Source organism: Grampus griseus (genome assembly GCF_964374135.1).
Source record: "Grampus griseus genome assembly, chromosome: 2".
Lineage (NCBI taxonomy): Eukaryota > Metazoa > Chordata > Mammalia > Artiodactyla > Delphinidae > Grampus > Grampus griseus.
In genome coordinates, this window is record NC_139018.1 from 28,601,833 (window position 1) to 28,624,106 (window position 22,274).

The 22,274-nt window shown below is 37.4% G+C and overlaps 1 protein-coding gene across 1 annotated transcript; it reads right to left on the reverse strand.

Annotated features, from left to right (window-relative positions):
• Positions 1-699: 699 nt before the first annotated feature.
• On the reverse strand, positions 700-17,927 carry PTGR2 (prostaglandin reductase 2). The gene is made up of 10 exons (XM_082648115.1): positions 17,767-17,927; positions 13,255-13,339; positions 11,824-11,942; positions 9,593-9,784; positions 7,201-7,371; positions 5,960-6,169; positions 4,826-4,947; positions 3,599-3,686; positions 2,806-2,845; positions 700-1,983 (listed from the first exon to the last, which is right to left on the reverse strand). The coding sequence occupies exons 2-10, from the start codon at positions 13,289-13,291 to the stop codon at positions 1,898-1,900; spliced, it is 1,065 nt and encodes a 354-aa protein (XP_082504241.1). The 5' UTR covers positions 13,292-13,339; positions 17,767-17,927; the 3' UTR covers positions 700-1,897.
• Between the last annotated feature and the right edge of the window lie 4,347 nt (positions 17,928-22,274).

Below are 22,274 nucleotides of genomic sequence, written 5' to 3' on the forward strand. Positions count from 1 at the left end.
AGAATTGAGACTCCGGTGTAGAACTTTTTTTTGGAAGGTGAAGTCCCTGGAGTCTGCGTTCCGTCAGTACAGTAGGATGTAAAGAGCTCTCCGATGTCCACACCGGTGCTAGAACACTTGAGTTTCAGGCTAGATGCCGCAACTTGTTAGAGCTTTATGTGTCTGACTGACTTTGTAAAATTACTAATTTTTGAATACTTGCTGCGTGCCAAAGGATGAAGGAGGGACTGAGCTAAGATAGTGGCAGTGGGAATTAAAGGTGTGTTCTAAGAAGGGCATTTTCAAGGACAGAGACAAGGTTGAAGAAACCAGGGGAGTAGTTTAGTACACCAACGATGGTGATTTGAAAACAAAGAAGCAACATGTTTCAGAGGAAGATAATTCCTCTTTAGATAAGCCGAGTTTATCTATTCCAGGTGCCTATGGGATATTTACTTGGAGGTAAAGGTCCCTACCTATCTCAAGAGGTCAGAAATAAGATACAGATTTGGGAGTTATCAACACACAGACAAGAGATGCAGCTCTCTCTGGAAAAGTATATAAAACAAGAAAGAAGCGAAGGCCACTGAGGTCAACTGGAGTGACTGATTACTAACACAGTTCGAATCTACACAAAAGTATATTGCAGTTTGTAAACAGCTGACCATAAGCCAGCACAACACTCAGAAAATATCCTCAATTTTACTGTATTAAAGGGTTGATTACAATTAATAAAACAAATGCTCTTATTTAGAGGTACATTAATAGGTATTGAACATCCATGTTTATGACCATTTGTTACTTTGCTCATTCAGTTCTGTCATTTTCTGAAGCTGTATTTGTTTTTGTTTTTTTTTTTGTGGTACGCGGGCCTCACTGTTGTGGCCTCTCCTGTTGCGGAACACAGGCTCCGGACGCGCAGGCTCAGTGGCCATGGCTCACGGGCCTAGCCGCTCCGAGGCATGTGGGATCTTCCCGGACAGGGGCACGAACCTGCGTCCCCTGCATCGACAGGTGAACTCTCAACCACTGCGCCACCAGGGAAGCCCGAAGCTGTACTTGTTGTTTAAATCTTTTTCATCATTTAAAACTTGAATTGATGTCTATATCTATTTGCCCTCGAAATCTTTGTAACTATTTGACAGTATGTGCCTGCTAACCTAAAATAAACATAGGCTTTTATCAATATATATTTGAGTTTTTAGGCTATACTGTGAACTACTTGGCAAAACACATATCTTCTGTAGTAAATCTAGTCCCTCCATCAACCTAACCAACCTCAGTTATTTAATTTATCATACTACTCCCAACACAAAGCCTCTGCTCTCCTATCCCAAAAACTGTTCCACAAGCTCTGAATTCCCCAAAACCCCTACACACACCCTGCAATTAAGTCCCTCTTCCATCTATAATATGGAAAGACCATCCCAATTTATTCTTCACCAAGCTTCAGTTCAAGAATTACGTAAAGCAAAAAAAAAAAAAAAAAAAAGAATTACATAAAGCATGTCCAGTTCAATATTTACTAAGTGCCTTCTCAAGTATTCTATTTTAAATACAACTTATGAAGTTAATAAGTTATTTTAAAAATCTTTTGTATGATCTATTAAACAGTTACATCAAATCTCCAGTGGTTTCAGAATATCTGATATAAATTTCATGTAATATTAGTTTTAGCAAAAGAAGGAAAAATAGGTCATATTGACTTCAATCTATTATTGTAAATAATCATATTGGATGAAGAATACATATATGATATTGAAGACACAGGAAAGAATTATGTTATGCAGCTAAGAAAATATCACCTATGATCACATTTAAATCAAAAGGTATCTGTACTCTTAAGGGTTTTTTTAATGTATCTTGAAATCTTTGTGCAAAACGGAAAGCAATCTGTGTATTTCCTTAATGAAGATGTTTACAGAGATAACAAAGAGGTTTCTTCTGAAATGCAAACTATCTGCTTTCCGATGTTACCTCCTGTCATCATGGACTGGAATGCAGCTGGAAAGAAAAAAAAAACTAGGTTATCTGAAAACATAAATGTCACCATCCTACATGTTTATCAGTAGGTCAGACACATACAATTAATTTGAATAATTTTTTCAATGATTTTAAGTACAAAAGGAAACTGTCATGAAAAGAAACCTCAAGTAAAACACTGGCAAAGTTATAGGACAAACTAACCCAATTAACATGTTAAAAATGTGTTTTTATCCAACTAGAGATGATTAATTGGTGTCTACATCCATGTTCACTGTTACAGAGTCTGAAGACTAGAGGCAAATAAATATGAGGATAAATGTCAGCAATAACAATTTTTAAATAACTTTAAAATATTAGAAATCTAGTCATAAAGTTTTACTAAGTGAAATATCTCCAAATATATTAAAATTTTTTTCTCAAAAAGGAAAAATTATCAGTTTTATTCAATCCTCTTTATTTGAAACAAAAGAGAGTGTTGAAATCTGTGTATGTTAGTAAAAAAAAAACCCAATATTGAAAATTTGCTTCATGTAATCTTATGATGGCTTAGAACCATTCAATCAGAAAAAGTTACCTAGAGGCTAAATGACTTTCACAATTCTTACATTTTTTTTTCATAAGTTATTTACAAAACCAAAGAAACACTTACTTTACAATTTGAAATGAGAAAACAATGGCTCTTAAATACCACTAAGTTGAACTTCATGAAGTTTGATCAAGACTTTACAGGAAAGAAATGATTTAAAAAGAAAAAAACAACAGAGGAGTAGAATTAAAAGAAAAAAGAGAGTATCTGTGCTGAACTCATGTGTATAATAAATAAATCTGCATTCATCTTACCTCCCATGTTTTCCAATCCATTTATCATAGTCTCTTTGATCTGTAAATCAAAATAGGTATATTTTATATTCTTTAGACTTAAGTGTTTCTATTTAACAGTTTTCAGTTTTACAAAAGGCAGCAATACTATTTAGCATTTTCTGTCTAAAAAGAGATCTTCATTTTGTGTAGGTAGTCCAGAAAAGTTTCCTATCAATTCATTTTTTAAGTACAATCCTATTTTCCCATTGTCTAATCTTCAGTTTGTAATATCACATGCTATACACCTTCTTTTCAAAAAACAAAGTATATAAGCACACACACATACAACTTTGCCTATTATTTTCACATTTCAAGAACATCCTAGGTCAGGGTCTCTGGACCCCAGATCGATAATTCCTGATTTTCAGCCACAGCCAAGGGATCTATCAGAATGTCCAGGGAGGGCAGGAAAGATGTATGGTGGTGGAGAGGTACTAGGAGGTGCTTATAAGCACAGCTTCCAACTCATAGTAGCATTCCATAAATATGTGTTAATGAATATTACAATTTGGAAAAAACAAAAACCTATTGATCTTGTAATATAGTCTAAGAAAAGTAAACGTTAATAAAATTTTAGATAAAGGGAATAATGAGAGGATTTCTCAATCAGAAGAGTTATCCTCACTCAGGAGGTAAAGTTAATTTATAATATTCAGTATACTTTTCTTCTGTAGAAATATTTATTACAAAACTAATATTAAATTCAAATAATACAAAAGTATATCAAGTAGCAGGAAGAATAATACTGATAAAGAACAGAAGCAAGTTCTACCTTTAGCTTTCCTTCTTTAAACCACTGACTCAGCTGGAGAATACCAGGCTCAAATTTGTCCTTAAAATTTAACACCAGAAATCTTTCTCTGTAGTGGGGAAGAAAAGGATAATGATCAGAGACTAGGGAGGGAGTGAGAAAGCCCAAATCAAATCATTCCAGAACACTAAAATTTGTTAATCTTTCAAACATTAGGACTTAATCACACAGAGTCTGGTCAGATATAGCTTTAGGTGTAGTTACAAGCGTAAGTATAATGGACTTCTATTGTATTCTCTGCCCAGCATCTATAATCCCATTTGGTAGTAACACTGTGATTTTACTTTGTGGGTGACATCCTTTCCCCACCCTCATGTAACGAAAGCCAGGCCAGTCTGAGCCATTAAGTATCAGCCTGGAGATGTGATAAAACTGCAAGAAGAGAGCTGTTCTCTTTTTTGCTTGGATTGCTAATCTGGTAAAATGTAAGAGTAAAGATAACAGTCATCCTCCTGCTGCTGCAAGAGGAGAGCCTGCGAGGGAGCCAAGACAATCCAGAAGAAAGCACAGCCCAGGGGTGAAGAAAAACTGAGTCATGGGACCTCCCTGGTGGCGCAGTGGTTAAGACTCCACCTGCCAGTGCGGGGGACACGGGTTCGAGCCCTGGTCCGGGAGGATCCCACATGCCGTGGAGCAACTAAGCCCGTGCGCCACAACCAATGAAGCCTGTGCACCTAGAGCCCGTGCTCCATAACAAGAGAAGCCACCGCAATGAGAGGCCCGTGCACCGCAACGAGGAGTAGCCCCCACTCGCCACAACTAGACAAAGCCTGCGCGCAGCAACGAAGACCCAACACAGCCAAAAGTAAGAATTAATTAATTAAAAAAAAAAAAACTTGAGTCATGACACCACTATGCAAACCTTTTATCCAGCCAAATCTAAGCCAGTACTAATACTGAACTTCTAAGATACATGAGCCAATAAATTTCCTTCGCACTTAAGCCAACACGAGTGGAATTTCTAACACTCGAAAAAAGATTTGCGAAAGATTGATTGAACAGATGCATCTTTCAAAAAGTTTTCTGCCAGGGACCTAGTTAACCAAAACCTAAATGACCACCTTAAAATGTACATTTTCAAGTTTTATTTAATAAGAAAAATTATATATGAAGAACAACATATTTTGTATTCATCCATGATCTTTAAACCCCTTGGATCTGGTAATAAGGGGAAAGTATAGAACACACCTTGTGATGTTTCTTTCTTTCCGGATTGCTTCTACAGCAGAGGGTAGTGGAGGAGGATAAGGCACATCTTTGTTGTACTGAGAAATTTGACCACATAGGATGATGTGGCTGTTCTGATTCATCTGTTCAGAGAAAACTGATGATTATAACCTAAGATATACACCTTCCCTATGTTTACTAATTTTATGGCTGCCTCAATGAAAGCCTCCTTGACTGTAATATTTAATCTTTTTTTTTCAAATGGCCACACCACTCGGTTTGTGGTATCTTAGTTCCCTGACCAGGGATTGAACCTGCGCCCTGGGCAGTGAAAGCACACAGTCCTAACAACTGGACCACCTCACCTCCAGGGAATTCCCTATAGTATTCAATACTATTATGCCAGTTATAATTGGCATTATAGTATTATAATTAGTATTATATAATTATAATGCCAAGTAATTGATTTTGTTTTGAAGACTTACCCATTATATGTATTAGAGAGCTTTAATTAGCTAGAAAATAAGTCTACTGCAAAGGAACACAGCAGTAAATAAGAGTTTGGTAATCAGCAAAAGAATTGCATTAGTTCTCATTGTCATCATTGTTGCTTACTTTTGTTATTATTGGTAGAGTATTTCTTAGAATTTAAATAATTTCACCTCAATTGAAAACAATTTTACATAGAGTAAAGGACAATGCAGTGTTAACAGCTAATGTTGATAAATTGTAACACTGTCAGTTAAAATATGTAAATACCTGCAATCTATGAAAATCCTTTCCTTACCCAAAGTCATGGCTGTAAGTTGGTTGATTTAAGTTGGTTGATGGTTAGAAGTGAGTTAAAGGTTAGAATTTCATTTGAATAATACAACTGTATTTTTTCACAAAAATAAATTACAGGTGAAAATATAACATTGCTAGCAAAGAACTGAAGTTGATGCTCACAGTGCAAATCCACAAGCAAATCCACAAACAAATGGAAGTAGCTTCAGCAAGCTCTTCTGTATCACTTAATTACAATACTGACCATCATGTTTTTCACCATAAACCCTACAATTTTATAAAGTTTTTTTTTCTCTCTATCAGGTAAAAAGATATCACATCAAATAAACCGTAGTATTCAAATTTATAACAAACAAATCAGAAAACAACCTGACTTATCACTGTATCACTGATGTCACCTCCAACATTGTCAAAGTAAACATCCACTCCAGAGGGGCATAATTCACGGAGCTGTTCTGCCACACTCCCCTCTTTATAATTAATTGCAGCATCAAAGCCCAGTTCTGAGGTCAAAAGGAGGCACTTCTCAGGTGTTCCACAAATTCCCACAACTCTGGAACAGCCCATCAAATGGCCAATCTAGGGGGAAAATTTTTGAAAATTAAACAACTTTCAACTGTCACAATTTAAATATAAAAATGTGAAAGTATGAAAGTTAATACAAGTACATATATGAAAGTGTTCGTCACAACTGAGGTTAGATTCTAAGGCCTTTAGCTGAAAGTAATTTGAAACCAAAAGAACTGAGAACAGATATAATGGCATTCTTTAAAAAATTAAGATTGAATAAAATTAGAGTTAGTTTGAATGTTAAAATCTCGCAATTTAAAGATGATGTCATAAAAGGAATAGTCAGACCCAAAACATCTCTATCTTGCAATTCAATATTTTTCAGGCCGTGAGCAACTAAAATCAGTATTAAGATAAAATGTTTTGTTTCAATGGTTTCACACCATAAAGGCTATTATTCATAAAACAATGTACTTTATAAATTTCTATCATAATATTTACTATACTTCTAGAACCCAATAAGTGCTTTCTTATTTGAAGATGATTTTTTTAAAATATAAATTTGTTTTTTAATTCATGTAATTCCAGACAGGTACTCTGTGATTTTCTTCTTCATATTGATTACAGCAATGCTCTAGCATTTACCATGTCAGTTTTGGTTAAAAGAGAACAAAATACAGGGCTTCCCTGGTGGTGCAACGGTTGAGAGTCCGCCTGCCAATGCAGGGGACACGGGTTCATGCCCCGGCCTGGGAGGATCCCACATGCCACGGAGCGTATGGGCCTGTGGGCCATGGCCGCTGAGCCTGCGCGTCCGGAGCTCCGCAACAGGAGAGGCCACAACAGTGAGAAGCCCGCGTACCGCATAAATAAATAAATAATAAAATTTTTAAAAAAAGAACAAAATACAAAAATCTGTAACATTTTTCATATTGTTAAGAAGAGAGTCTAAGCATGCTATAACATCACGTCTACCAAAAATGTGTAAAATAATCATAGTATAAATTTGTTCAATTTTATATCTTAAATTATATACACATATCCAGAGATTCAGTTATGACTAGTTTTTTAGAAAATCAGATTATTCTCCAAAAGTTTACCTGCCCAGCTAAGGATCCACAAGCACCAGCAGCTCCACTAACAACCATTGTCTGATTAGATTCAGCAGTTATATGACCTTTTTCCTGAATCCCAATCAAGGAAGTCAAACCAGGCATCCCTATAGCTCCAAGAAAGTATGAAAGGTGTCCATCCACAAGCTGTGGGTCTACCTAAAAAATATATACATACCTTTTAAAAATAATACTAGGAATTTCCATTTTAAGTCAACAGGGTAGAGACAACCTGTTAAGTACTGTATTGTGTCCCCACCAAATTCATATATTGTAGACCTAACTCTTAGTGTGAGTATATTTGGAGATAGGGCCTTTAAGGAGATAAGGTTAAATGAGGTCATAAAGGTGGGGCCCTAATCTGATAGGGCTTATGTCCTTAAAAGAGGAAGAGGCACCAGAGATCTCTTTCTATGCAGGTGCACAGAGGAAAGGCTGGTTGCTGTGTGAGGACACAGTGAGAAGGCAGCCATCTTTAAGCCAGGAAGAGAGGCTTCACCTGAAACCAAATGTTCCAGCACCTTGACCTCAGACTTCTAGACTCCAGAACTGTGAGAAAATAAATTTCAGTCTATGGTATTTTGTAATGGCAGTTCAAGTGGACTAATAAACAACCCAACATAGTTTCAAGAACAGTAAACCATTCTTCAGTCTTGTTAAAATTCTATAATTTACTTGTACAAAGTAAAAAAAAAAAAGAAAGAATATTACTTCTCTTTGTAGTAAAAAAACCCCTACAAAACCTTTAAAAAAGAATTGCCACATAAGAGATACCAAACATTCTTTCTTGTCAATGTCCCAAATATTTCAAAAGAGAGGAAACACTTAACAGGAAAACACTAGGCAAAACTGGAAAGTTTAAAAATCTCTGAGCAATTCCAGAGTAAACATTTATCTATATAAAAATGAGCTCAAACTCTAACAGTTCTCATTACTGATGCTTAAAATGGTCCATGGAAATGTAAGGAAGGTGTGATACAATTTCTTCTAGCTTAATTACAGAATAAAATGAGGTCTCTGTCAGCTTTTTAGCATTTTACGTTTATATGTTTACCAGGCCCAATCAATAGTTAATTATACTTCTCTCGCATTTTCTGTGCCTGTTTTCTTATCTGTAACATTAGGGAGAATTGAAAAAAAATTATATAGAAAGACTCCCTACCATAAAGGTTTTATAATAGTTTTTAAGGAATTGAATAATTTTGGTAAAAACTCAATAAACCACCAAAAGTAATCAAGATTCGCCACCTTGGTCTGCCACAAAAAAAGAAAATGGCAGTTTGTAATCAGCAGTTTTAAATGGCTATCAGTTAAGTCTGGTGTGTGAATAAAGGTAATGGAGATATTAAAGTCTATAATATACAGAAAGGTCTACTGTACACTACACAGAAATGTATCCTGTAGTTAATAGTCATTTATTAGTAAAGCCAGTATAAAACCATTGTGAGATAAGTTTGCTTTTAGCAAAGATCATTTTTCTATCCCTTCTGAATTCCTCTTCCTCATTTCTAGTACCTACTCCCCAAACATTTTTAAGCTCTCTCCAGTTGCTCAATTTCCCACTATAGCACAATGACAGGGAAAACTAGAAAGTGCTTAATGTTTCTCTTTCACTTCCTGCTATGAAATTTCTAGTTAAATATATTTTACTGGTACCATTAAGTTGGCAAATGATTGTGTAATGTCTCCCGCATCTCATTTTATCTTAACAGCCATCTTTAACTGATTATAATAATTGGTAATCATAAAAATACTAAAATTTTATAAAGCTTTTTACAAAGCCTTAATCACATTTATCATAGCTAAATTTAATTTAATTTTCACATTCACTTGTGAGGTAGCTATTGTTTTCATTTTGCACATGAGGAAACTGAGGTTCAGAGATATAAGGTAACTTCCTTGATGACAAATATTAGGCTGAATTACATGAGGCTGCCAGTTTTTGTAGGTCAAAACAGACAAATATTGGTAATTCCACATGGTTGAGCCTAACAGTAGAAACCGAACTCAAGATTTCTGACACAAGATGGAATTTCAAGCACAAACCAAATGAATTTCGTAAGTCAAGTGGAAATTTCTCAGGAAACTTTAAAGCATACAACTATAAGGGGCCTTCTAGTTCTTAGTATAAAACATTTATTTAAAATTTGAGAAATTAAATATGGAAAACAACATCACTCATTGGCAATCTAAGAACTGTCATACATAGTTACAACCAACAGTGGAAGAGGAATAAAAGGCTTTCCATATTCTGACAGCTATCTAAAAAGAAAACATGTGCTTTTATTTTTTCCCTGATAACAAAAAGAACTGAGCACCAAATGCATAAAGAAGGAATTACAGGGGGGGAAAAAATCAGATACTTTATATTATACATCACCTTTTCAAGGATATTTCCATCTAGAATAACCTTGGTTTGCCAGGGCCAACAGAAAGAAGTCACAAAATCGCCTTTAGTAAAATTTGTGTGTTTGCTTTCTTCTATAATCCCAATACCTCCACCATCAACCACCTGAGACAGCTGCCAAGGTGATATATAGTCACTGCCAGTGTCTTCATTCATTCTACAACGCTAAGAAAAGAAAACATAGATTAGGATAATTCTCTCTGATAATACTGAAAGAGTTTACTAATTTACCCAGTGACTAAAAGAAAGTATGTAACAAGTAATGTTAAGTACAGTGTTAGCCAAACAAAACTTACCTTAATTTCTCTCTTCCTTTCAGTTATTTTTTATCCTGAAAAAAAAGTATCCCCTCTATAACAAGAGTGAAATTTAAAAGGAATTTAAGTATGTTCTAAAATTAGATTGTGGTGATTGTTCCACAACTTTGTGAATAGACTAAAAACCACTGAATTGTACACTTTAAATGTGTAAACTGTATGATATGTGGATTATAGTTCAATAAAGCTGTTAAAATTCTTACTACTTAAAGAAATTTATGTAATATTACATACATTATGCTAGCAAAAATAATACAAGATACTGTGTCAATGGTTTCAATGGATTGTTACAAATTAGGTACACTTACTGCTGCTGATAATATTATAAAACTGTCCATTTTTTTAATAGAAAACAAACTAGTAACATATAGACCATAATACTGCTCATTTCTTCAGCCAAGCAATACTGCTTCCTCAATGGAAATAACCCAAAAGAGAAATGAAACAATTTTTATACAGTTATTCATCACAACTTCAGACCAAGCACTACAACATTCCCCCTAACCTCAGCTGGATGTTCTCTTTATTCCTCAAAGACATAATGTCACAATAGCACCAAACCTTTCCATAGGACTAGGGCTAAAGACTTCTCCCAGAGGTAATCAAGGCTTTCTTCCTCTCTGTGGCTCACTCTTGCCTCTCTCATGAAGGCCAAGATGTACAAGCCTACAGTGTGGTCCAGGAGATGGAATAGATGGAAGGCTGCTTGATCAAGGGGCCCCCCATGGTCTGGTTCAGTTCACCAGGGGAAAAGACCACACAGGGAATTGAGGCAGAAGCTTCTATGGGAATACACCACACTTCTGCTTGTGTGCCCCTCCCATATATTCTTGAAAAGCAAGTGCAGCAGCCATTGGATACTGGCCACACCAAGAACCTGATTCTTAAGGTTAACAGAAAAAGTGGGAACGAGTAATTCCTCATAGGTAAGCGAGTGATGTCAACAGAATAAAATGTTATACAACCACCAAAATAATAATAATATCTGGACTAGTTTTTCATATGAAGGTATGAATATAAAATCACAAATATGAAATCAAAATAGTATATACATATTAAATATAACCATGTAAAATACAGTACACGCATAGTGATTAAAATTACTTGTGAATTTTGAATGATATAAAATTTCAATAAGTTAATGTTCATCAGATTTCTTTTTTCCCCTTTAAAGATGCTTGTGTCCTTTTTTTTTTTTAACAGTGTCAAGTGAAAGCAACCAAAGTAATTTTCTTCCTTCCTTCCTTTAATACTTAATAAGCACTTACGCTTGTCACTGGAAATACAGTGATAAATAAGATCTTTGTCATAATAACTTTTTATTAGGGAAAATAAATATCTAATAACAACACAAATAATTATTAATTACAACTGGGATATAGGCTGAAGGTCAAGGTACTGTTTTGAGAAAGTATAACAGAAAGAACTAGTCTGAGGGTTCAGAGTAATTTTTTTTTTATAAATTTATTCATTTATGTATTTTTGGCTGTGTTGGGTCTTCGTTGCTGCACGCGGGCTTTCTCTAGTTGTGGCGATTGGGGGCTACTCTTTGTTTCGGTGCGCAGGCTTCTCATTGCGGTGGCTTCTCTTATTGCGGAGCATGGGCTCTAGGCGCGCGGGCTCAGTAGTTGTGGCTCGCGGGCTCTAGAGGGCAGGCTCAGTAGTTGTGGTCCACGGGCTTAGTTGCTCTGCAGCATGTGGGATCTTCCCGGACCAGGGCTCAAGCCCATGTCCCCTGCACTGGCAGGCGAATTCTTAACCACTGCGCCACCAGGGAAGTCCCTCAAATATTTATTAATCATGAGGCTTACACAATGAAATTCAGATGCAACATGAAAAAATATGAAAATAAAATTATTTTCACAGTCACAAAATCCTGATTCTTACCATGTAAGGATCCACAGAAAGGTAAAGAGTTCTGACTTGTACTTGTCCTTCATTGATATTATCTGGCAAGTTTACTTCTTCTATTCGGAAATTTTCTGCCACTGGATTACCATTTTTTCCTAGAATATTAGGCAAAAATATAAAATCAAAAAGTCACTTTCCCATAGAATTATTTATTATTTTTAAAAGGTCACTCTAAGATTTAGAGCACTCCTGGAATACACACATGAATAAATCCATATTGTTTTGTAATTTTTCTGTAACTCAGCATAAATTCTTCAAATAGTTTCACTTGCTCTTGGTTTTCTCCAAGAATTTCCTTTGGCATATTGCTGTCAATGTAAAATTTCTTTTTTAAGGTGATTACAGGTAAATCACCTCATCTGTTATAAAATTATAGAAGGATTTCAAAAAGTAAAAAAGCACAGCCAGCTTTTTTTTTTAACTATGAAAATTAAAATTTACAAGGTAGCAGAAATACCACATTAGCCAAAGTAAAGAGGTAAACTATCCTTCCTCATTTTAAGATGAAAAGAGAAACTTAAATGAATATAATTAAAACTTCATATTCATTGAATCATCAAATTTATAAGGTGAAAATAGAATGTAGACATTTTAATCTAATTGCTCACTTTACTAAAACTGAGAAAAGGTAAGTGTCTTTCCCAGGCCACATGCTAGGTAAGCACCAAAATCAAGGCAGCATGGGCCCAAACCTCTCAGGTTACTTCCATGCCTACGCTTCTATGACTCAGGTTAGATGTCAGGTTAGATGACCTAGGATGACATAGGTCAGTGCTTTTCACATAAAACAGAAAAGCACATCTTAAGAATCAATGATACACATTACAAAGAAAAAACAAAAGTCACATATATTTGTAATATAACCTTCTAAAAATTATAATATTTTAAAATACCTTATTTCCCCAACAAGTGGCCTTGATAACTTATCATTTTAAAAAATGAATATTGGGACTTCCCTGGTGGTGCAGTGGTCAAGAATCCGCCTGCCAATGCAGGAAACACAGATTAGAGCCCTGGACCGGGAAGATCCCACGGAGCAACTAAGCCCATGCACCACAACTACTGAAGCCCGCACACCTAGAGCGCGTGCTCCGCAACAAGAGAAGCCACAGCAATGAGAAGCCCGCATACCGCAACAAAGAGTAGCCCCCCCTCACCTCAACTAGAGAAAGCTTGTGCACAGCAACGAAGACCCAACGCAGCCAAGAATGAATGAATGAATAAATAAATAAAAATTTAAAATGAATATTATATTATTTAAAGAGCTTCTTCTAATATCTCTACTAGTGTTAATATCTTCCTACCTCATTTACCACATTTACATCATATTATTACTTTTTGTTCCTCCATTTGCATTAATAATTATTAAAGACCACAGTTGTTCATTCATCACAGACAAATACATACCAGGTCGGGAATTCAATACCACTCTTTGTACAATCATCACCTTGTTTGCACAGTGGTCTCACAAGACTTCTGTATAAAATAACTCCTATAAACAGAAAAGTTTTAAATCACAAGTAAGTTATGAAATATTCAACAATTTAAAAGTTAAAAAAAATGTACATTTGTGTTTCTGAACAAGGAAAGGAAAAATCATATTTAGGATCCAAAAAAGATGTAGTCTCTCCTGTTAGAGTTTGCCTCCTAAAGCAAATATATGAAGAAAGACTAAATCTAATTAGAATATTTGACTAATAAGAACAAATTCACTGAAGATTGAGTGGAACAAAATGTTTTTGGCCTCATAATTCAGGCACATTCATCTTCAAGCCATCATGATTAAGGCTCCTACTGTAGCTTGATTAAAAGAAAACAATATGATATATTCCTCCAGAGTTAGCCAGTTAGTCTAGTAGCAAATAAAACACTAGCCGTTTAATTGAGATGTAACCAAATTTTCAAAAATTATTTTATTCATTTATCAAAATGGAAATTTCTTAATAGCTCTGCTGATTATAAAAGTAATACATCAAAAGCATTTTAAAATCCTCACCTTCTAGGAAATTATGTAATATAGAATGGCCAAGTGAGTAAAAAAGGATCAGTTTATTCTGGGTTTACAATCTGAGCTAATGAAAGAAGCAAAATGAAGTTCCAATGCTAGCAGTATCTGACTTGGGCATGCTTACTTTATCCATCACTAAAAATGAGAACAGACCATTAGTGTTATTCTGTACCAAGGACTGTTGTGCTATGAAACATATATACATATATATATATATATGCACATATATATTCATGTAGTATTTAATAATATTTAATATATATTTCATTTAATCTAACAATCCTATTAAATATTTTATTATTATCCCCAATTTATAGATGAGGAAATGTGCCTTAAAGTGTTTAAGCACTTTCCTAAGGTGGTGGAGTTGAGATCCAAACCCAAGCTGTCTGACATTCCAATCACTTAACTACTACATAAAAATTTCCATCCTATATGTCTAAGTTGTTCGATTTTTAAGTTACTAAGCAAATATTATCCTTTTTAAAATTATTTACTAGTTGTCTTCTCTCATTAGATATTTTATTTCATCCTCTTTAGTACCTAAAAATGTTGAGAAGCCCAAGAACAACAATTATATCAATGACATTTTTTTTACAATTGCAACATATTTTTTATTAAATTATAGTTGATTTACATTATTATATTAGTTTCAGGTGTAGAGCATAGTGATTCAACATTTTTACAGCTTATACTCCACTAAAAGTTATTACAAGATAGTGGCTATAATTCCCCATGCTATACAATATATCCTTGTTGCTTATCAACAGTTGCAATATATTTAGCTCTTAGCATCATTTCTAAGTTTATACAGCAGCACACTTAGACATTTGACAACCATCTGTAGATCCATTTGATATCTAATAATGCTTACCTTGTATCACTGGGTAATTTCATTTACCCATGACTCTACTCCTAATCTAGTTTCTAAATTTGCAGGACTCTTGAATTTCTTCATATTTCTCTAATCCCATATAGTACCTGAGTTTCTTATATAGACCTGAGATTTATGTATACTTCTCAGAAAAATGTTAAATAATCATCACGGGGTATTTTTCAAATCTTGCGTAACATAGTATTTATATGGAGATAACTTATGGAGAACTTTCACACAGATTTATTTATTTCTTAAAACAAAGTATATAGGTAATATCCTTATTTTACAACGGAAATTGAGGTACAGTTTGTACCCAAGATCACATAGCAGTTAAGCAGAGGAGTTAGGACTGAAACATAAATCTCCTCATCCCAGATCTCACTTGTCCTCACACTTTCCACTATTGCCCGCCCATCACCTCCAAACACGGTTTTCACGTATATAGCCACATAATAATGTTCAACTCTTCTGTAGGTACCCTTTACAAGAGGAGAGGAATTCTGCTCCTAATTAAGAACTAAATGTCTGATGTTAGTGGCATTCCATAAAATAGAATGAAGAACATGGATATTCATCTTATTTACTTCCTTACTTTTTATAATGTATATATTTATAATCTCACTGGTTGTGACCTTAATGGCTGGTTGCTCTCAATATACACTCTCTCCTTTCGGACACAATGTTGCCAGCTAAGGACTGCGTTCCCCAGCTTCCCATTAAAACAAAATCCCAGACATCATCCTATTCAAAAATCCCTCAGTTATGCATCTCTAACAACAGGTTGTTTTAAACATAAACACTATGCCATTAACATAACAGAATTAATAGTCCAGGTAATTCCTTGACATTATCTAATACCTAGTGCACATTCAAATCCCGTCTTTTTACAGTTGGTTCGTTAGAATCAAGGTCCATATACTGTATTTTTGAGTCTCCCCTTTTTTATTTCATGTCACTGATTGTTGAAAAAACATGTTTCTTCATTCCTTTGTCTGTTGAATGACCTTGGGTTGCATCCTCATAGTGTCTTTTTTTTTTTTTGGCTGAGCAGCATGCAGGATCTTAGTTCCCTGACCAGGGATGGAATCCGTGGCCCCGGCAGTGGAAGCGCGGAATCTTAACCACTGGACCGCCAGGGAAGTCCCTATTTTTATTTTTTTTCTCATAATGTCATTTACTTCATTCTTCTATCTCCCCTCTTATCCTTGACAGGTGGTTAGATCTAGAGGTTTGATTAGATGCAGGTTCAGACTTTTTAGGCAAGAATCTTTAAAGGTGGTGCTGTGTGCCTCCTATTTCATCACAGCGAGAAGTCCATAATGTCTTGCAGGGCTAAATGTATTTATTTAAAGAAAATCTCCTATTGAATCACCATGTGTGTAAATTACATAGGGTTAAAAGGCAAAGTTTTCCAAATTGATACTGGATCCAAAGATAACTGACCTTAAGTGGTGATTAACAGCACCAAGATGGCTAAATTTTCAAAGGAGTCTTTCCAAATGAAGTTTCATATTTGCCACTCTTTTCCCTAATTACTTTCAAGGTATGTTTTATTACTTGAAATTATGCACACTGTAGATTTGTCCAAATACTGCTTATCAGCATGAAAAGCACACTATTAAAGTTTTCTCCCTCTGTATTAAATTAGAAAGTTTTCAAGTATCAAACACTACAATTAACTAATGTAGGATAATCGTGCAATATCCCTCCATAGCACAACAACACATTTAAAACATAAAGAAATTTAGTCACAAAATTAAAATATACAATATGATACACCAGCTCTAGATCTGAAAGGAGGTGTGGTGGTGGTGGTGTTATTCATCCCAAATGGGAGGGAAAAAAAACTCAAGTCCTTATTGACTGACATCAAGCAGACCATATTTGCCCGTAGGTTCCTAACTGGTGGTAAACAATATTCCAAAATAATACCAGATCAATGATCAACTGAAAAATTCTAGTGCCAGTCAAAAACAGTGTGTTATCTTAATGTCTACCTTGCAGCCTATTATAAGGGATAGGGCACCCAACTAGGAAAAGCAGAGTACATATCCTGCTTCTAATCCCACGGGATCTTGGGAAAGTTCCTTCTCTCAGCCTGTTTCCTGAATGTACCTAAGTGCCAGGAACTGGGCTAAAGACTTAATAGCCATTGTCTCCTTTAACCCCTCCATCCAACAACACTCTGAGGATGGCACTGTCACTGTTCCCATTTTATAGAGGAGGAAAACGAGGCACAGAGAGGTTGAATAACTTGCCCATGGTCGCACAACTGGTAATGACTGCACTAGAACCCACAGGCAAACACAACACACACCACTGCCATAACATGAGATTCCTAACACCTTTAAAAAAAAAAAAAAAACTTCTCTACCCTGATCTTGCTCAATTATTCTGCCACAAATGACTGTTGCCCACGGCCTTATTACAAAACGTGTAAATCTCTGGGATTTCCTCCACTTTTTCTGGACGGTCGCTCTCCTTTCCTTTGAGACTTCTGTTTTTTTCCTTCCTTTCCCCTAGTATGTGGGGATTCCTGCATGGCTCTTCCATTTCTAAGTGGCTTCACCTTCTATGGCTCCTACTACCAACCACTCATACGTAAATTACTAAAAATCTGCGTCTACAACCCAGAATTTCAGACTGACTTCCCAGAATGTAAACACCAAGACAGGGAATCGTGCCTGTTTAGTTCAGTGATTTATGTTCACCCCTATGCCTTGCACATAGTAGGTGTCCATTAAATATGTGTTAAATGAACATCCCAAGGACACCTTAAACACAATTATGTCCAAACTTGAGGTTGCTTACTACCAACAATTCTAAAAAAAAAAAAAAATCCCTGCTTCTGCTTCTTCTCGAGCATTCCCTATCCCAGTGACGTAGGCAATAATGCTAGCGTCGCCAGCAGCTCCGGGAGGAAGCCGGGAGGTCACCCTGGTTCCTTGATCCTCCCTCACCTGAAGGGCCCGACCCAGCCTCGGGTTCCCCAGCCCTAACAGACCCGGCCGGCGGAACCCCGCGCTTCACTCACCGCCAAGGAGCTCGGGAGGAAATCTCGCGAGGTTTGCAGAGCTGGCGAGGGGTTCGCCGCACGACCTCGGCCCTCCGACCTCAGTACGCAGGCGCACGACTAGACCTCGGCTCCTCACCCCCTCCCCTCCCAGGGGCGGGTTTTTGAAGTTTAGGCTACAGACCTGCCTGGGTCACAGCGTTTCCGTGGAAGGTTGGGAAGGTGCGGAGATTTAAAGACTAGTCACATGTATGGGCAAAGTGTATTAATAAGTTAACCGGGATTGGTGGCCTATGGCAGCCCCTACTACCTGGACCCAAAGAACAAATCGTTCAACCTTGACCAGTGAGTTCACTTCTAGCAGTACTTTTTTTTTTTTTTTTTTTTTTGCGGTACGCAGGCCTCTCACTGTTGTGGCCTCTCCCATTGCGGAGCACAGGGTCCGGACGCGCAGGCTCAGCGGCCATGGCTCACAGGCCCAGCCCCTCCGCGGCATGTGGGATCTTCCCGGACCGGGGCACGAACCCGTGTCCCCTGCATCGGCAGGCGGACTCTCAACCACTGCGCCACCAGGGAAGCCCTTTAGCAGTACTTTGAAGGAATTTTGTTTTATGGATTTCTCCCTGAACCTCAGGTTGGAAAATTACAGTTAGTTAGGGGCCCGACAAGCCTACCCTTCGTTTTATAGCCGAGGAAACTGAGGCTTGGAGAACTGCTGTGATTGGACCATCTACCTTTCAGCTGGTTAGGGGAAGCGCTGGGGTTACAGTCTCTCCGGACTGCTGGCCAAGGACTCCTTCCCTTACAACAGGGCTGTCTTTTCTTTTGCAAAGAATCCCACCTTCCTCAAAGATGGATTACCCGGTGTGACCTGGCATCTCAATTGCATAATTGTTAACTGCCTCCTTCTGTGTTGAACTAGGTTGAGCAAGGTTAATTCCTAGGATAGCTGGGATTCCCCAGGGACTTCAAACCCTAAGGGAGACCATTCTGAATTAGGCAGGTGAAATAATTGCTATTTATATTATATTCATGTCAGAGCTAATAGCTCAGCATAAATCATAGTATTCAGTAGCTGAAAGGCGACTGGGATTGTGAGCAAGTGGGTAAGAATCATTAAACAGCCTGGAGCTCCTGGTAGCTTCACCTCTGAAATTTTTACTTCTTCGGAAAAGCTTCAGGAAAGGACTAGAAGGATTATACTACTGTGCAAACTTCTTCATGCAGGAGGAGAAACTTACTTCTTTTATCTATCTTGTACAGGTAGACCTTCGATAACGTCTTGTTGTAATAAATTGAACCAACTAATGGAAAAGAAAATACTCTAACAGACTAAAAATAATAGCATAAAATATAGTCTAGAACTTGATTTTAAAAGACTCTCTCAAAGTAGAAAAGAAACCCTGCAATATTAAATTAGTTTTGACTCTCTTGATAGAGGGTCTGTGAACTCCTTGTAACAAGTGTGATTTTTCTCCCCGGAATGAGTTCCTATTTCCAAAAATTCAAGAAATGAGTGTATTAATTGTGTCCTCATGAGAGGAGAGAAATTTTTCCAGAACTACCTAGTTAAACCTCTCCCCAAATCCTAAACCTCAGAAACTGTGTTAGATAATAATTGTTCGTTGTTTTAAGCTGCTAAGTTTGGGGGTATTTGGTTATGCAGCAGTAGATAACCTAATATGTCCACTAAGGGAGTTCCCTGGTGGCCTAGTGGTTGGGATTCCAGGCTTTTACTGCTGTGCCCCGGGTTCGATCCCTAGTTGGGGAACTGAGATCAAGCTGCATCGTGTGGCCAAAAAAAAAAAAGGAGAGAAATGGTAGACTCAGGGCTGGGTCAGGGTAAGCCCGAACCAGATGAGCCTGAACATCTTTTTTTTGGCTGCACTGCATGGCATGTGGAATCTTAGTTCCCCAACCAGGGAGCAAACCCATGCCCCCTGCAGTGGAAGCACAGAGTCTTAACCACTGAATGGCGAGGGAAGTCCAGTGAACATCTTTTTGCCACCAAAAATGATGAAGTATGTCACAGGGACACAGAAGCCAGCTTGAAGGGGATCCTACTGGCCAAATCTGGGACAACTTGAGCACCAAAATAATTAATTACAATAATGCTTTACAAACATCATAAACATAGAAATTTATGAATCTAAACCAATAATAAGCAAACAGAGAGAATGGAGTGTTCTTCCTTACAGTAGGATGCTGAGAGCTAGCTGATAAATGTAGAGGAAGTACTAGAGTATCATAAATACTAAATGTAAAATATTAGAGTATTGTACAGCTTTCATAGTAAAGATTGGATCAGACGAGAATTATCAGTGGATGCTAAATCTAGGGGGACTAAGATTCTGCACCCAATTTGGATTCTGCACCCAATTCCAGTTAGGGGAGTTTCCCACACACCACCAAGCAATGCTCAGACACCAGCTTGGGTGACTTACAATTCAACTCAATTCTGATACTATCTACCTGGAGATAATATCAGATCCCACAGGTTACGTGGTCAGTCCTATAAGATTGCCCCCCCCACACACACACACACATTCAGATGCCAATCGAAAGTCCACCTGTGCTTCTGAGAAACAGGCTATAGATTGGAAGTCCCAATGATCCTCTGCTCGGATTCAATCAGTTTTCTAGAGCAGCTCACAGAATTCAGAGAAACATTTTACTTAATAGATTACCAGTTATTATAAAAGGCTATAACTCAGGAACAGTCAGATAAGAGTGATGCATAGGGCAAGTATGGGGAAAGGGTGCAGAGCTTCCATGCCCTCTCCAAGCTGGACAGTCTCCCTGCTTCCCCACGTGTTCACTAACCTGGAAGCTCTCCAAACCCTGTCCTTCTGGATTTTTATGGAGGCTTCATTATGTAGGCACGATTGATTAAGTCATTGCCTATTGCGACTGAACTCAGTCTCCTGCCCCTCTCCCCTCTCTGGAGATGGGAGGGTAGGAAAACTGAAAGTTCCAACCCTCTAATCACTTGGTTGGTTACCCTGGCAACCAGCTCCCATCTTTAGGTTACCAGTGGGCTGTCCAAAAGTCACCTCATGAACATAACAAAAGATACCTTGATTCCCTCAACACTTTTGAAGTTCCAAGGGTTCTAGGAGCTTAGTGCCAGAAATGGGTAAAGACCAAATAGGTATTTGTTATTATAAATCACAATACAACAGGGATATTGTGTTGAGGAGCAGGATACTTGCACTGAAATAAAGTGCAAGTGAGGAAAAAAAGTGGTGATGATCTCAGGTGGCCTCAGCCTGCAGTGGCTTGAAGCGGGATTTCAGTTCCCAGCCAGAGACTGAGGTCGGGCCGTGGCAGTGAGACTGCTGAATCCTAGCCACTAGACCACAAGGGACCAGTGCCAGTGACAAGGCTCTGGCCCATGAGCTGTGTAGAAATGAATTTACACATAGAGATGGAAAGTAATGGAACAAGTAAAATATTTATTAGGAGGAAAAAGGGTACGTGTGGATAGACACATGGGCGGACTTAGAGAGAGAGTCGTGCCCTCGTGGTCGTTTGAATCACTATTATGGGGCATTTCTTCTGGGTTTCCTTTAGCCAGTCATCTTGTTCTGAGTCCATGTTTGGTATATCTCAGGGTCCTCCTATGTGTGCGTGTGCATCTCTTAGCCAAGATGGATTCTAGTAAAGAGGCCTATGGGTAGGCCTCTATATCACCTACTATGCGGTGGCGCCCCCTCCCTTTCTGACCTCCAAGGAGCCTTTCTGCGTCTGTGTGTGTGTGTGTGTGTTTGTGTGTGTGTGTGTGTGTGTAGGTGTAGTCAGGAAGGTCTCCTTGACTCCGAGAATGAGAAATATGTGGTCTTTTATCTCTTATCTGGGCAGGGCTCAGCTCCTCTCTAGCTCCTGCTACTTTTGAGTACCTGTCCACAGGGGAGAAACACCAGCTGTTCAGATTGGGGCCCATCTATCTCCTGCCTCAGTGATTATACAGTAGAAAAATCTGAAAGATCTTAATATTCCCTTAGTGAGCTTTGTGGATTAATGTCATTTATCAAATTTAAGAAGTTTTCAGCCATTATTTCTTCAAAATTTTTTTCTGCCCCTTTCTCTCTCCCTTCTCCTTCTGGAATCACCGTTACATGTATGTTAGTATCTTAATGTTATCCTACAGTTCTCTGAAGTTCTGTTCATTTTTCTTCAGTCTTTTTTTCTCTCTGTTTTCAGATTGAGTTATTTCTATTGATCTATCTTCCAGTTCATTTCTGCCACCTCAAACCTGCTGTTGAGCCCCTCTAGTGAATTTTTCAGTTATTGTACTCTTCCATTTCAGAATTCTCATTTGGTTCTGTTTTTAAAATTTTCTGTATCCTTATGGAGAACCTGTATTTGTTGATGCATTGTTGTCATGCTCTTTAAATAAGCTTTTCTGTAGTTCTTTGCACATGTTTATGAAAGCTGATTTAAAGTCTTTGCTAACTTCAACCTCTGGGAACACTGAGAGGCCATTTCTATTAACTGCTTTTTTCCCTTAAGTATGGGTTACACTTTCC